This window comes from Ambystoma mexicanum, chromosome 7p, assembly GCF_040938575.1.
Source record: "Ambystoma mexicanum isolate Mex_15411 chromosome 7p, UKY_AmexF1_1, whole genome shotgun sequence".
Lineage (NCBI taxonomy): Eukaryota > Metazoa > Chordata > Amphibia > Caudata > Ambystomatidae > Ambystoma > Ambystoma mexicanum.
In genome coordinates this window covers 182,324,876-182,342,449 of record NC_090939.1, presented here as the reverse complement: position 1 = coordinate 182,342,449, position 17,574 = coordinate 182,324,876, and the positions used below count along the sequence as shown (strand labels likewise).

The window sequence follows — 17,574 nt, the reverse complement described above, 5'->3', positions numbered from 1 at the left end:
TCTCCTTCCAGCTCTGCTGGCCTCGGAACATTTTTCTCTAGAGGGCGCTGCGCGTCGACGTCCTCCGAGTCGATGTCCCTCGACAGCCGCCGTATCGACGTCGACGTCATCCTGCCTATAAAGGCCGCGCGCAGCGTCCGTTGCTCAGTTCCGTTTTGTAGCCCACAATAATACTTTCTGGACTAGACTAATCACCCTGAAGGAGCGTAAGCTACAACAACACGGGAAGTAGAACTGCGGGGATGGATGGGAGGGTCGATGAGGAATACGTCGGAGGAACATCCCGTCGAAAGAACGTTACAAGGTAAGAAGTAACTTGTTCTTCGAAGGGATTGTGTCCTCCGACGTATTCCTCATCTTAGATAGGCTCCCATAGCAGTATTCTATTATTGGAGGAGGGAGAACTGACTTCACGCTGTCTTCTATTGATGAATAGAATGCAGTACAGCCCTTCCAAATCTAGTCTCTTGACTGGAGTAGGAAACCAAATTGTAAAAATGTGTAAAGGTATGGACAGACGACCATGTAGCGGCCGCACAGATGTCTTTAACCGGCACGCCTCTTTTGAGGGCCGATGAAGCTGCAATACCTCTGGTCGAATGAGCCTTAAGGTTTTGAGGGGACTCTTTCCCTGCCAGTTTATAACATTCCAGAATGGCTAGAATGATCCATCTGGAAATGGTCTGCTTAGTTATTGGTAACCCCAGCTTGTGACCTGCGTAACCTACAAACAGCTGGTCTGCCTGTCTTATCCTGGCTAGTCTACTGATGTAGAAACTTAAAGCCCTTCTAGGGCCTAGCCTGTGTAACCTCTCTTACTCTTTCCCCGGGTGAGGAGGAGGATAGAAAGATGGTAGGGTAATCTTCTGAGTGATATGGAATTCAGAAACCACCTTTGGGAGGAAATTAGGCTTCAATTGCAGGACAACTTTGTCTTTGTGAAATATTGTGTGAGGGGGTTTACAAGAAAGAGCTTGTAATTCGCTCACCCTTCTAGCAGATGTAAGTGCTATTAATAAAACAGTTTTAAGGGTAAGGAACCTTAGCGAACAAGAATGGAGTGGTTCGAAAGGTGTGCCCATCAGGAAAGTTAGTACTAAGTTTAAATCCCATAGGGGAACTTGGAATGGTCTTGGGGGATAAACATTGGTTAACCCCTTTAGAAACTGTATTACCAAGGGTAATTTGAAATAGGATGGTTCTTCCGCAGTGCGCTTAAAGATGGATAGCGCTGCGAGATAGCCCTTAATGGTGCCAACTTGAAGGCCTGAATTCGCCAAATATAGAAGGACAAAACCATTGGTGTACCACATGAAAAAGGGTCGATATTCTGTTCTCTACACCAGCTGCAAAATCTGTTCCAACGGCAGCGGTATAAAGACTTCGTTGCTGGCCTCCTTGCCGAAAGCAACACCTCCATAACATCATCAGGGAGGTCCCAATCCTTGTACCTCAACCTTTCAGAAGCCAAGCGTGAAGGTTGAGGGTTTTGATGTCTGGATGGAGAACCTGACCTCCCTTCTGTGAGAGTAGGTTCTCTCTGAGTGGAAGTCGAATTGGAGGGCAGATGGACAAGTCTAGAAGGTCCGGGTACCACGTTCTCCTGGCCCAATCCGGGGCAATTAGGATCATGGTTCTCCGGAATCTTCTCAACCTCCTGATCATTTGAGGAATGACAGGCACCGGTGGGAATGCATACAGAAGCGGAAACTCCCAGTCCACTATGAACGCGTCTCCCAGAGCTCCTCTCGAGGGAAATTCCCTTGAGCAGAACAGATCGCATTTCCTGTTGACGCTGGTGGCGAACAGATCCACCTGAGGGGTTCTCCAAAGGGCGAAGATCTCTTGAAGGACTTCCTGAGCTAGTTCCCACTCGTGGGAGACTGTGCTCTGCCTGCTCAGAGCGTCCGCTGTCAAGTTCTTCTCTCCGGCTAGGTGAACTGCCGATAGAGAGATTCCTTCTTGGATTGCCCAAAACCAGAGCTGCATCGCCTCTCTGCACAGGGGTGGTGATCCTACGCCTCCTCTTTTGTTGAGGTAATGCATGGCCACTGTGTTGTCCGTCATTATCAGGACGTTTTTCCCTTGTACAGCTGGCAGGAACGCCTTCAGCGCAAGTCTGATGGCTCTCAGCTCTAACAGGTTGATATGTAGTCTGGTCTCCGATGGAGACCAACGACCGCTGATGGTCAAGTCGTTGGCGTGGGCTCCCCACCCCGTGAGTGAGGCATCCGTGACTACTGTTATCTCCGGCCAGGGTTGCCAAAAATGTTCTCCTTTCAGAATGTTCTCCTGACAGGCCCACCACTGAAGGTCTCGAGCCACCCTGTCGGGAACCTGAAGAAGATCTGTCATTCTCCCTGAGAATTGTGACCACTGAGTCCTCAGTGCCCACTGGAGGGATCTCATTCTCAGGCAAGCCTCTGGCACTAGGAAAATGCAGGATGCCATGAGGCCTAGCAACCTCAAAAAGTCGAAGGCTGGGAGACGTTGGGCATTTTGAAACTTGGTAACCATCTGTAGAATATCTTGAGCCCTCACCTCTGGTGGCGAGGCTTTTCCCAGGGAAGTGTCCAGGATCGCGCCTATGAACTGGAGTCTCTGCAATGGTATCATTTGTGACTTCTTTAAATTGAGGGAGAAGCCCAGTCTGTGAAGGAAGTGGCACACGTGATTTAGTTGGATCTGAGCTTGTTCCGAAGAGACAGCCCTGATCAACCAATCGTCCAGGTAGGGGTAGACGTGAATCCCTTCCCTCCTTAGACTTGCCGCCACTACCGACATTAACTTGGTGAAGACCCTCGGGGCGGAGGTCAGCCCAAATGGCAGCACTCGAAATTGATAGTGAGAGTTGCCAATTGCGAACCTCAGGTAATTCCTGTGTTTGAGATGGATAGGCACATGGAAATAAGCGTCCTGAAGGTCCAGAGATACCAACCAGTCCTGGAACTGAAGGGCCTGGAGGATCTGAGAAAGAGTGACCATCTTGAATTTGTCTTTTCTGAGGAATTTGTTCAATTCTCGCAAGTCCAAGATGGGTCTCAGTCCTCCGTCTTTCTTTGGAATGAGAAAGTAAGGGGAGTACCAACCCTTGTTCCTCTCCGCTACAGGTACCGGTTCTATGGCCCCTTTCTCTAGCAGGTCCAACATTTCCTGCAAGAGGAGCGGATCTGGAGCTTTGAGAGCTGATCCCCGGTGGATGACTGAGGTATGAGTAGGAGAGGCAGGCAGTAACCTTGGGCAACTGTTTCCAATGCCCAAGCATCTGACGTGATAGCCTGCCATTCCGCCAGATGTTGAGTCAACCGGCCTCCTACAGGTGTCCTGTGAGGGAAGTCCTCAGAGTGGTTTTGGGGCGGCTGATGCAGATGCCGATGGTAAAGAGGCACCTGCTGTTGCTGCGGCCTTTGAATATCTACCCCGTCCACCTCAGGTAGTTCTTCTTTGTCCCCTTTGTGCCGGTCGTCCTCTACCTCTTCCGAATGCGGAGTAGAAGCGAAAGGACTTGACTCTCGCAGAGGTTCCTGTGGGACGAAAAGGTGTCTGACGGATTGCAGCGCTTAGGGATTTTGCTGCTGCTTTTGAAGTTTGCAGTTTTTCTAAACTGTCATCCGCCTTTTTCCCCAAACAAAGAAGAGCCATCGAATGGCATGTTCAAGAGCCTGGCTTGCACATCTGGCAAAACCAGACTTTCTCAACCAAGCAAATCTCCTGGTTGAAGTACTTGCCGCCATTGCTCTGCTGATACTGTCAGCCGAATCAATGCCCGTCTGGGGGATTCGCACATAGCGTCTTTACCGTCCTGTATGATATTCAGGAACGCCTCCCTTTCTTCTCCCTCCGGGATGCAGTCAGCCGCTGTAGAAGCACACTCCCAAAGTGTATGGCTGAATCTAGCAAGGGTGCAAGTAGCATTCACAGATTTTAACGCCATGCTACATGCCGAAAAAAAAACTTTCTTTGCCATAGCATCATATTTTTTATCGTCCCTGTCCTGTGGGACGGTAGGATAAGCCGTCTTGACATCGGTAGAAGATGCTGCCTGTACCACCAGACTTTCTGGGGATGGGTGTTTTGACAAAAACTCTGGGTCTGTAGAGGATACCCTGTATTTTGTAGAAAGTCTTATTTACTGCCGGGACGACATCTGGGGTTTCCCAGTTTGTCATAATCTTCCTCTGAAGAGCTTTATGGAAAGGCACCACAGGATCCTCCTGTGGGCCTTTATCAAGAATATCCGTGAGGTCATCTTGTTGGAAAGATTGTGAAGGTGCAGACCACCCCATAAACTCTGTGATCCTGGCCATTAAGGCTCTATAGGGGGTTTCAGCATGCTACCCTGGGTCTGGCCTAGCAAACTCCACCTCAGGGGAAGTGTCTAACCCACTTGCCTCATGTAAGGAATCATGAAGATCCTTTAACCTCGTCGACGGCGTTGACGGAACCTTCGAGGAAGGTTTGGAGGTCATAGTCCTACTCGAGGGTTTGAGACGCGCTCGAGAGGTTTCCTTCGCCGGGTACTGCGACTCGCGGCGTTTTTGACCTTCGGGCCTTTCGACCAGAGCATCGCTCTCGGCAGTCTTCGAGGGGGTCGAGGCCGCTTTCTCGAAGACGCTCATCATATTTTTGCGGAATTCCTCCCATTCAGCCTGGGAACTATGTTTCGTGGGGCAAGGGATTCTTTTTGGCGAAACAGAGGAAGAGGAAGACGGAGAAGGGGATCTTCGACGTCTCCTCTTCGAGTGCTACGATCTCGAGGAGTGATGGGACCCACTCCGAGACTTGGAGCGCGAATGGTGACGAGGAGACGAGTGTCTCGACTTCGTCGACGAAGAAGAAGCTTTAAAAGTCTTACCTTTCTCCAGCTTCCCCCTGCGCTCCTTCAGTGCCTTAGCTGTCATGGACATACAGTCCTCGCACTCCGAACAATGGTGTTCAGCTCCCAAACACCACAGACAAACTCTGTGAGGGTCAGTCAGCGACATCTTTTTTCCACAATCTCGGCATTTTTTGAAGCCGGATCGAGGAGTTGTCGGTTCCGACGAGGAAGCCATCGAGTACGGATCGAATAACTCGAGGTAAATAGTATTAATCTGACAAGAACTGAGCAACGGTATTCCGAGGCACTGAGTAAGCGCGGAAAAATGGAACTGAGCAACGGACGCTGCGCGCGGCCTTTATAGGCAGGATGACGTCGATACGGCGGCTGTCGAGGCACATCGACTCGGAGGACGTCGACGCGCAGCGCCCTCTAGAGAAAAATATTCCGAGGCCAGCAGAGCTGGAAGGAGATATCTAAGATGAGGAATACGTCGGAGGACACAATCCCTTCGAAAGACAGTTTGTAAGTGAAACAGTTCTTTCTTTTACCGAGGATTCCTGCCCCGACGACAGGGAATATTCATGAGCATGTGAATCCATGCCAGACCCCTTGCTGGAGAACTGAAGATGGCTGCCAGATGCAGGCCTTGGGGAGAGGACAGTCATTGGATGGGGGCAGTATGACCCAAAGGACAGCGATTGGTTTAGAGGAGGAATATAGTTTCATATTGAAACTGATTTTTCCTTTACCGAGGATACCCAGCCTGATGATGGGGAATATTCATGAGCATGAGAATCCATGCCAGACCCAATGCTGGAGAAGAAAAAGGCCTAACTTTCCCTATTGCTTTGTGGGTGTTCCCATCAGGAAGTAATAAAAAATGAAAAAAAAAGTCTGATGTCCAAAAATGTATTTTATTTCTTTATTGGATATTTATAAGGAGCTTATACAAGATAGTGTTTCAAAGCGCCACAAGCGCAAGGAAAGGGAACAAGGGAGCAAATGAACAATGAAAAAATAGAAACAACAGTGGTCCTACTAGGCTTTGTGACATCCAGAGCGTGCAAGTGCAGTGAAAAGAAACAGGAAAAAAATGGGGGCTAGGGGATAAGTGCTAATTGGGGTTCCCTAGGGGAGGAAGTGCCAGAGGTGCCTGTTGGGGAGGCAACAGGTAAGTGCATGGACAGAGACATCCCAGGCGAAGAGGGATGTCTACCGCCCCCAACAGTTAAGTGCAGGGTGTAGGCAAATCACCAGACAGGCGGGGATGGGCCCAGAGGGAAGTGCAGGGGGTGTCTGGGGCGATTAGGCAGAAGGTCAGGACCCGATTGGACTCTTGAGGGACCAGGCCGCCAAACTCGGCAACAGAGGGAATGGTCAGAAGCATGGGAGGTGGAGAGATAAGGGGGAGGAGAAGAGAAATGCCTTGAGTTGTTTCCGGGACTTGAAGTGGTCCGGTTCAAGACGGAGAGAGAGGGAGACTGTTTCAAAGGGGGGGGGGGCAGCTGATGAGAGCTCTGCCCCCAGCTCTCTGATTGGAGAAGCGTTTGATCAGCAGAGTTGGAGCCAGAAGATCGAAGGGATCTGGAAGGAGAGTATTTAATATGAGAGTTGCTGGTAGCGTGGTCCCAGACCCTAGACAGCCCTGTGGATGATGCAAGGTTCAAATTCAAGATCCTTTGCAGCAACCTGGAGCCAGCAGAGAGATTTTAGAGCTGGAGAAATACTGTCCCAGGGCTTGAGGCCAAAGATAGGTCTTGCAGCCCTATTCTGGATTAGTTGAAGAGGACGATCGAAGAAAGAGGCAGGTTGAGGAAGAGGCTGTTACAGTAATCTAGCCTGGAGAAGACCATAGTTCTAGAGACATTGAGCTTCTGGGGAAGGTGAGGAAGGGGAGAATGCCACTAAGGTGGTGAGGTTGAAGGTGGGCCTTCTTGGCAAGGTCCAAGATGTGAGGAGTAAAGAATAGAGAGGATTGGAAGATGAGCCAAAGGTTTCTGGCCTTAGTGGAAGGAGAGGTAGGTGAGCCCATAGAGGGTGGCCAGAGTGCATGAGGGAAACAGGGAGAAGGTGTCCCGATGGGACGGATCTCGGTCTTCCTGGCATTAAGACAGATCATTGGCGGTGCCTCAAGACTGAATAGCAGACAGGCAATCAGGGATGATAGAGGAGGGAGAGGGGAGCTTGAAGAAGAGTTGTGTCATCTGCGTAACACTGATGACTAATCCTATCGGACCCTACCACTTTTCTAACTCTCCCAGTGAGGTCCCACTTGCCCAGATCCCTAGGGAGAGGCTTGCGAAGCGGGCTCAGCTCCCTAACCTCAAATCTTGGGGAAAGGGACGAATTCCCTCAATTTGTCACAGCAGCTAAAAATATGTGATCTCTCCCAACACTTCTAACAGCAGTATAGGAATGGTAGTGGTCACATAGTAAAAAGGAATCGATCAGCAATTAACATCCGGGGCTGTGGGTCAAAATGCAGATTCAGCTGTAAACAGTGAGCAAATTACCAGGCAGTACAGAAGGGAGCCTATAGGCAGTGCAGAAATGGAGGGGCAACGGGAACGTGAAGACGCTTATAAGAAGGAGCAGCAGTGGTAAACATTGGTCACTTAACTTTGCAGTGTGTGAATACTACATATGGGACTTGGCTGTACAGCGAGAGAAATGCAGTGAAAAGGAATGGGACTTAAACAAGGCTATGTAAGAATAGAGGGACAAGAGACCAGAGAACAAAGTACTAGGTAGCATGTGAAAAACAACAGTGATAAACTACAAACAGTGCATGAGGGAACGCAGGGACAGTGGTAAAGAGTAACCGCTCCTCTAGACTGTGGGATAAAACTGTTTTATTAAAAAAGCAAAATATATGTTTTCAAATGAGAGGAGAATGAAGTGAGAAAAACACAGTAAATTAAGGCGCAAAAATAGTTAAACAAATGGTGACAGCTGTCCTTACCTGGAACTTGAGCTAATGCTGTGTGCGGTATTATGCATGCTCCCTAAAACAAACTCCATAATTCGATCTTCAGTTTCAGCTGGGCGCTGGATATTGTCAGGGGGCACCTCTGCAATTATTTCAGTCACTTCCTCCTCTGTGAAGAAAGCACATTAGGTCACAGGATTAGAGATAGGGCTGCAAGAGACAAGTTTATAGTATGATTACCACAAAACAACATCTTGAAGTGTCACAGGTAAAAAAAAGTCACATTTTAGAGGTGAATGGTAGAAGTGATTTGAATGCTCCAAGTGTAGGTGTGGATGTTTAGACATCGGAAAGACCTGCTGAGATGAAAAGGAAAAGCTGCTTACCACACCAACTCCAGTCCCCTTAATCCACAGGCGGACTCTTTCACATTACCACTGCTTGGTAAACTCGGACAATACAACTAGAATATAACTTTAAAAGACATAATCGCCAGATGATTGTGCATGGAATAACCTCCAGTGGTGAAGACAGCTGCAGTTGGCAAACTCACTTAGTTTAGAGGCCAAGCACAAATTAGTTAAAAAAAAAAAATATATATATATAAAATTGCATTCAGGAGAGAGCAAGCAGGCCGCAGTATGCAGTTGCCACTCACTGCAGCCTGGTGATTGCTATTGTTGCGAAGGGAATAACCCCACCCCACTCCCCTATGCACTTTAGGGTGAGGCGAATCCCATTGAAAGACCTGATGTGCCAGGGTGGATGGGGGCATCCCAAGGATCCCCACATAATCATAATGTTATATGTAATTTAGACAGTGTGCAAATATAAGTAGACGCCATTTTGTAGTCGCAAACGAAGCATAGGGTCTGCTTCCACAAACCCCTGCAAACCTCTGTTGGTTTCATTTTAGGGCAACACCTCTTGGGGTATTGGAAACACTTTCTAATATACAGTGGGCTATCTTTCCCCTTCTTTCACTGTATAGGGTTTATTCCTATGGTTGTGTAGGAGGATTTTATCATCACCCCTATAGTCAGGATCAAAAATCCTTGCCATCACATCTAGCCCACATCTCCAAGATAGCCTGGAGTTTGAGGCTAATCTGATGTATGTTCCTTTAGAGGATGCTAGTGTTAGACCAGTGGGGATTAGGCGTCTTTCACCTTGAGATATTACTAGGTCAGTAGAGCTTTGGAGGTCAAAGCCGAACGATTCTGCGTTGGCCACCGTAGGGCTTTTGGCCCTAGGACTTAACTTAGTAAATCGTTCAGGTCCCCAACTTTTGTCAGTTGGTAACGATCCCATACCCGACACCATATGTGGCAGGTCAGAAGAAGGACACAGTCTGATAAGCCATTTCACTAAGAGGTTTATTAATGAAAAGGTGTTGCTACCTAACAAAACTAGCTACTGTGTTCGTCCGTCGTCAGTGAATGTCTTAACAGAATTGGTTCTCCATCCAAACTAAGCCTAGCTGACCCAACCACTATAACAACTAAACGGAGGAGAATGACTCCCTTCTTCTGGGGATTTTGTTTCTTGCAAAGTTCTGTTTTAGTAACTGATCTTCAGATAGTCTCTGGTGACTGCAAGGGTGCAGGAGGAGGAGGCTGTCACAAAGGTGGCATATTTGTGGTCAAAGACTTATTCAGTGAAAAAGAGAAAAGGAAACCGACTTATCCCTTTCTCTAGGGAGGGAGGGGGTCCCTGACCCAATTAAAAGATCTAAGGTGACTGTCAGGATGTCTGTCAACTCAAAATGTCCACTGTTCTGTGTGATGAAAACCTTGCTTCTGACCCTCACACAAGAAACTATAACTAAAGTAGTATCGTTCTGGCCGCTCCCAGGAGAATGGCTACCTTCTCCAGGATTCAAGTTCCTGATTTGTTGTAACAGTTCCATTCAGTTCAAAACAATCTTGTGGCTCTCACATTGTCGGGGGGAATGGCTCCCTTCCCCCAATATTGAGAGTCCCAAATGTCTCCCTTTTCCTGATGTGTGCTTCCAGATGGCCTGGGGGAATGTCTCCCTTCCCCAGGCCTTCTTGGAGTTTACTGCCAGTCCCTGCTACCAGGAAAATGACCGCTTTCACCTGGTATCTTGCTCTCACAGTTCCTCACAACCAGGGGGAATGACTCCCTTACCCTGGCCCTCTTCCATCTGGCTTCAAACCTACAAAACCCAATTCTGGTTTCACCTCTTTGATTTCGCCCACTTAGTTCACTTCCCTGCAAAGTATTGCCAAATCTCGAGGCTGGGACTCTGACCCAATACACATAAGCAAAAAAGGACGAAAGCCCTGGCAGGAGAGTATACCAGGCAGAAGGACTGCAAGTCTGGGGCCCGCACCCAATTGTGTTGATCCAAATCATTGAAAGCATAAAAGGAGAGTACCAGACTGAGAGGTGGGTCTGGGACTCACTCTCACGAGTGTTGGATTTTGTGGGTGTGAAATCCAGTGGAAGGGTGGAAATCCCCATAAAATTGGGACATTATGATCAGGGAATCCTTTCCCCTTGTGCTGTCAAGAAGCTAAGAAAAGTGGAGATGCTTCTTGACCTTGTGGAAATCTGGGCAAGCTCCAGGGAAGATCCAGACCCCTTGAGAGTGTGAACTTTACGAAACCTGAAGAAACTGAGCGTAAGAAAAATCCCCTCCCATTCCCCTGTAGATTTGTGGGACTTTGTTTTATTTTCAGCACCTTTCTCTGGATCTTTATGTTGAAACTTCGGAAAAGAGCTGCAAGTGGTCAGCTGAGAGCATTCTCTTTTCACTTTATATTGAGTTTAGCCTGCAAGGGTCAGGTAAGGATTTGGACACATGACGGAGAACTTTACTTTGGACATTCGAACACGAACACCATTTTGTTTTGTTAAAGCAGGGAAACATCTCTTAGAATTGGGGAGATGTAGGATTTTTTACAACCTCCTTTTTTACTTTGGTTAATAAAAGTCTTTGCCAACCACCATGACACCCCTTTGTCCGCGTCTTACTCCTGATTCCTTACATTGTGCATGAACACTTATTAAACATTACTTCTCTTCCCTTTGTAAAGCTGTATAAATAATAACATTTTGTCAAAACGGTCATGGAAGCTTATTTATATATGAAAGGTTGTGTATAAATCACACCTACACCACCTCCTGGGTCAAAGTTCTCCTTCTTTTCTAAACGTATGCTTCTTTAGTTCATGTATAGTGCCTCTTCCACATTGTTTTCTATGAGCAAGACAAACCCATAGTCCTATCAGGATAGCTGTCGTCTAGCGGTTATATGTATACTATACTTTTCACTATCGTAAAGTAGCTCTATTCAGGTGCTCTCCTCCATTCAGCCTGTATCTTGGAGTTTAATTCCAATTCTTTGTTGATCTTTTTAACTACGTTTTCATAATTATAATCTATCAATGATGTATTTAGACCTCATTTATGTTAGTGTAAATTCTCCTGGTCTGAAATAGTAATACATGTATTCTGTTATTCGCATGTAATCCCCAGCAGTAAACAACACTAGTGGGGAGAATTCAAGTCCCTCTCTTGCATCATTATCCCTCTCAGAACACACTTCCGTTCACCCACTTCATATCAAAGAAATCTGCATTTTACCAGTGTTATCCTCACACGGAATTACATACAGTTTCTCAGAAGATTAGCCATTTTATTGAAAAATGCCACTGTCACCTGGAAACAGTTTGTCTTGTTGAGACTATACTTGTTTACCAATATTCTCTTTTTAAAAAATCTATTACTCTATTTCACTGCTGTTTTTTTATCTTATTTACCATGACTTATTTGTTATATATTTTTCCCAGATGGCTTAATTCAAAGTTTGGAATTTAGGGAGGAGAAAAAACCCTTCTTGGTTATCTCCAATGTATTGGGAAACAGATTAAACAACTACCTTGCTGTATAGAGTGAAAATAACTGATTAACCTGTTCCATATGTGAAGATTCACCCGCTGCATGCATCGAAAATTGGAGCGACACTGCTTGTCATTAGGCTAGATTACCTCATCTAATTCTGATGAATAATACGGTTACAATCACTTATATTACTGAATTGTTCCCATTCTTTGTTTTTGTTTAATCCCATTTTGTCACGGTGTACTCCAAAAATGATTCCCTGTCCCAATTTGTTAGTAACTTTGTTTAATGTTGTTGGTCCTGTGCATGGACTTGTTGCAACACTATCCACTTGAATTCTTCAGCATCAAGGTTCAATTCCGTAAAATCCTTGACCATAGGCAAAGGCAACACTTGTTCATTCTTGTTTTCACAGATGTGATAGACAGATAGAGGTATATAACCAACTTAGAATTGCAATTGGTCAAATGCTTAAACTCCCATTTATTGTCTTTGTACACTTAGATTTACTACATGGGTTTTAAAGATTTGGTACGCAAAACACAATTACTGCATGGACAATGTCCTTTTACACTTGGTAGCCCACAGATTTTCAGTAAGGGCCAATATCTTGGCTCCATTTTTTCTTACGTTATTTTTGATTATTGGAGATGTAATATTGAAGCATCATTTATAGGCAAACCCGCGGTTCCAAAATTTTGTATTCCAACTATTTAACATCTTCCAATTTTTAAAATGTTGTTTTCATTTGTTACAACAAATTCGTATATGTGCTAACACACAATTATCATATTCATTGTTATGTATTTTTGGTTCCCCAAGTGCTTGCATATTATTGTTCCATGCACTTTTCACTGACCTTTTGAGAAAGATAGACCCTTTCTTGTACATTGACTATTAATGTATTGGCCTCATCTTCTTATGTTAGTTTCAAATTGCTATTTCTTTTGAACATTAGAAATTGTCCTGAAGGTAGTTATATTTTGTGTGTCTTGGGTGATATATATGTATGTAGAAATGCATTTCTGACTGCAGGTTATTGGAGCAGTTTGACTTTCAAACTTCCTTCCTGAGGAAATGTAAGCAAATTAAAACATTTTTTTAAAAGAAATCAATGTATTCATTACTGATGGTCTAAGTGAATTGCAACAGCCCATTTTACCCATTTAGCCATCTGATATGTACACTAAGCCCCTTCTTGATCACCTCGACAGCCTTGAAATTCCCTACACAAACAGATTACACCCAAGTATTACTGAAACTCACCAGAAACCACATCCTTAACTAAGAGAATATCAATGTGGTCAATAGTATCATCCAGGCCTAGATGGCAGACCGCCATCTCTGCTTGAATGACGACAAAATGGAGCTCCTTATTGTAGGCTCTCTGCACCGACTCAAACATCTCGACCTGGTCTTCACTACCTTCTCCATCCATGGCAACTTCACCCTTGTCTCCAGTCATGTGAAAACTTTGGGCTTGTACCTAGACTCAAAATTATCCATGCAAAAACATCAAACTCAGCAGAAAATATCTGTCTGACAATTGCCTTACGCCAGCCAGGGCTATCATCAGCAGCTAACTATTATTCTAACGCTATTCTCTCTGGAACCTCGATCAAAAACGTAACTAAACTTCAACTAATCCAAAACAATGTGCTTCGGCCAGCCTGGGGTATGAAACTAAGGGATCACATGTCTCAAGCGAGGCAAGAGGCTCACTGGCTGCCTATAAAAGCCCACCTCGAGGTCAAAAATTGTATCAATTACACACGGATGCATCCACAAAGCTGCACCTACCTACCTTAACCAGCGTATCTCCGAAAGTGCCAAACAACGTTGCGTACACCCCTCTACTACCTTGACTTTAGCAACACCAAGATTCATCAGAAAAATACTAGGCTAAGCAAGCTTCACTGTCGTAGCTCCTACTCTCTGGAACGCCCTTCCTCCACGTATTCCAAGAAGAGCCTTCCAACCTAACCTTTAGAAAATAAACTGAAAATGTATTGTTCAATAAATATGTATAAGGCTCGTCCTACCTACCATCTCATGACTATTGCCTTCACTGTACCATGTACTAGCGCTGTGATACTTCCGTGTTGGGGCAATAGCAACAAAAGAAATACATAAATAAATATAATTGGCTCTACACCCACTTACCTGCAGATTCCCCTTCTTCTATTATCACAAGGGGAACTTCTGCTTTGGATGCCTTTGGTTTCTTGTTCTTCCGTGGCTTCCGAATGGCTTCTTTAGTTCCTTTAGTATCACGGCAGATGGAAAGCTCATCTACGCAAGGGGTTTCTCCATCTATCTGCATGATAGGGTTCTCATTTTGGCTGGTCTGCGAGAATCCTTTAGTCTGCTCCAAATGACTAATTAAGTGCTCTAATGATGAAGGCAAAAGAAAGAAAAATGAAAAAGCCATCCTTAGTCATATCAGAATCTACAAATGTAGAAATGCCCTTCCTGGGCATGCAAAGCCAGAATATGTACTGTGGGTGCATTGAGTACTAAAATACAAAACACATTCCGATCTTATTATTTTTCACATACATACCAGCTGCCATTGCACTCTTGAAACCATGTTCCTCAAAAAAGGAATGGTTCAAAATGGGCTTTACTAGCATTTTGAAACAGATAGCAAACATCTTAAAGCAGTACATATCTGGACTACCATGTATATGGTCTTCAAAATTCAGAATCAGTAAGTAAACAACCTTAACCATGGGTCACCTCATTCATTCACTCTCTCCGCACAGACATGCGTCGGCGTCTGCGCAAATGGAGGTGTACCCACTCGCATGAGGACCTGCAACTGTAACTCTCTGACGGGTACTCTCTCAAGTCCACCCTTGGTAGAGCTAAAAGGGAATTCTACCTAACCCTCATTGACTCTCACTCCAACCATCTGCGCCGGCACACAGGCCACCCTAAACTCACTCATCCGACATTTTACACTCCGCCTCCTCTACCATCATCCTCTGCCTCTATCTCCCACTTTAGTCAGACTAATACTGACAAAGTGCTAGCTCTATTGAGCCCCATTCGACCCTCTTGGTCCTCAGTTAGTCAAGTCTATTACCCCTACAGTGGCCTCTCAACTCGCTGAACTCTTCAACCTGTCCTTCAACACCGCTTGCTTTTCTTCTGTTTTCAAAACAGCCACGGTCATCTCTCACCTAAAAAATCAAGGGGCTGACTCAGACCTGCTGACTAACTTTTGCCTTGTGTCTCTCCTTCTGCATTACTCTAAAGTGCTCGAAAGGGTTGTGTACATCCATCTTATCAATTACTTAGACATCTACAGCCTTCAAGACCTCATGAATGTGCTCAACTTCATCGCCTCCGATAAGCACTCAAACCCATCATCTATACTAATTCTCCTTGGCCCGTCTGCTACCTTTGACACTGTTGATCACTCTGATCACCTTAATACTCTTTCTTCTTGGGATTCACAATCAAGCCCTTGCCTGGACTGAATCTCAACTTGCACCTTGTCATTTCTCCATCTCCTGGAGCAACAACACCTCTCAACTCACTCCTCTAACTGTTGGTGTTCCACAAGGCTCTGTCTTGGGGCCGCTCCTCTTTACACTCCATACTTCTGCTCTTGGGGCACTAATCTCCTCCTTTGGGTTCTCGTACCAACTCTTTGCAGACGATTCCCAAATCATCTTCTCTTTTCCTTAACTCTCCTCTGATCTCTCCATCAAAATTTACAACCGTCTCTTTGCCAATAAAAATGTGATTGCTTTGCACTCTCTGATGTTAAACTACCAAAACAGAGGTATTCTACCCTGCCAAAAGCTCCCTCATATCTTTCTCTGCCTATCCAGTTCCCACTTGACACTCTCCCCTACTCTTCTTCAGCTACAAACATCTGAATCATCTATGACCCTTCTCACACCTTCTCTACTTTCCTCTCCAAAACTAGAATCGCAGCTCGCCTCAACCTCCTAAATATTGGGAATATCAGGCGTGTCCTTCCTTTCAACACCGCAAGCATCTCTTAAACACTCTTGTCTTCTCTAAACTGGACTACTGTGATAGCATCCTCTTTGGTCTCCCCCAACTATGCTTTGTCCTCTCGACAAGACCATCAACTTCACTACCAGAACTCTTTGAACTCCCTCAAATCACTCCTACTCCGTTGTAAAAATCACCAGGCTGGATGGCTGATGATGCAAACCAGGGCCAGATTTAAGTTCTTCTCCTGGTTCACAAATCTATCCACAGTAAGGCACCACTGTATCTATCCTCCTATATCCAGCTCTACAAGCCTTCTCATAATCTCCTCTCTGCCTCCTAGGCTACCCTTGTGGCTCCTCGCCCGCCCTGTGCTTCCTCTCGCTTCTGCTCTTTCGCTCTTCTTGCTCCACTTGCACAGAATTCTCTTCCCCCGGATATCTGAGAAAAAGTCCACACAGATTTGTTCAAAACCAAACTAGAAGCCTACCTCCTCACCCTGAGGTAAACTAACTCATCTGCCTGCTAGTTAACATGTTACCCTTGTCTCTAACCTGCCTCTGTCCCTCACTTCCTCTTCCTACATCTAGCACTTCCCCTGTCATGGTCACATCCCGAGCACAGCAAGCCGTTCCACCAAACTGCACTTAAAAATGTCAAATGTTGGTTGTCCTTAATCTATGTATGTCCACTTATGTATTGTCCCCGGTGACTGTTCCATTTACTCCCCTCCACAAACTGGTCAGAATGTCCCTCAAACTCGCCCCATTGTAAGAAGCTCACTGCTTCCTTTCTCATCTTTTGTACGTTCATTTGTGATTAAAAGAGCATTGTTCCTCCTATATACAAATAAATAACCATAAAACTTCAATCCATATGATCGAATACCCGTTCACTGATAACACAGTCATTCTCTGTCACGATCACCTTCCCCAATCGATGACGTTTATCACCCTATGTATATTATTATGGGAAGATCTATGATTAATGAATCTCGTCTGGTCCACATCACGCATTTCTACAGTTTTGTATTAGTTTAAGCTCGTTTAGCTGGTGTTGAGCCCTATAACGAAAATGTTAGGCTAGTCCAGGACATGGAGTACCTGCAAAGAGCATGACCATGGGTAACGTGTTGTGTGAAACCAAGGAGTTATAACCACAAAAGTGATGGGTGGAAGGTTTTGAATGACTCTGAACCACTGGCATTGCTATATGCAACCTTCCACACGATTGTTTTTTAGCCCGTCTGCGCCATTGCAAAAGGGGTCCAGCCATATGCAAATCAGTAAGGTACTGCCCCCAATGGTAGCAGCCCAGCCTGAACTGCTAGGCCAGGTCCCCTCTGCAAAGAAACACAAGCAACTCCAGACATGTTTCGGCCTTGTTGGGCCTCCTCTGTGAGGTGCAGCTTGGTTCCTTAAGGCGAATCGACCAAGGGACCCACGTCCGGACATACCCTCTCTCGAAGGAGTGACATGATTTTCTTAACGCAGATGCAAGCTTGTTGGAGCAAAGCCACCATAGGTATGATTTTACAAGTTTAAAGTGGGATGTGAAGATGGATTTACAAAAACTACTTTTGGGGTGAATTCTGGAAGGCCAGCCTATTATGGTGAACAGCAAGACACTGAAGTCTAGCTAAACCCAGCAAAGTTAGGTAGCAGAGCGGCAGGGCTTAGACTCATGAGGGGTGTGAAAGTGGTCTAGATCTACAATGAGTCTACAAAAAACACCATCAATAATTCCAATTAGACAGGCAAGTACAAAAAATATACAATGATTATTAGTCCTTTAAAATATACACCTAGCCATTGAAACCGCTAGAGAAAAATGTTCACAAACTTGCTAGAAGACACATAAATATGACATACATTACTCACCGCAATCGTATTTCTGATGTTTGTATATGCTTAGATTCACATGCTTTTCATAGGCTGACATCGAGTGGTAGGTGCACAGTGTTGTATGACTTGTTTTTCGA

The 17,574-nt window shown here is 45.5% G+C and overlaps 1 protein-coding gene across 5 annotated transcripts in view; it reads right to left on the bottom strand.

Annotated features, from left to right (window-relative positions):
* Positions 1–17,574, bottom strand: part of PRDM15 (PR/SET domain 15) — a 1,394,990-nt gene that overhangs the window by 1,040,747 nt on the left and 336,669 nt on the right. For all 5 annotated transcript variants that reach the window (XM_069636031.1, XM_069636033.1, XM_069636034.1 and 2 more), the window contains 2 exons: positions 13,785–14,012; positions 7,785–7,920 (listed from right to left, as the gene is read on the bottom strand). In XM_069636031.1, coding sequence (XP_069492132.1) covers positions 7,785–7,920; positions 13,785–14,012 — 364 coding nt within the window. The remainder of the gene's footprint in view (positions 1–7,784; positions 7,921–13,784; positions 14,013–17,574) is intronic.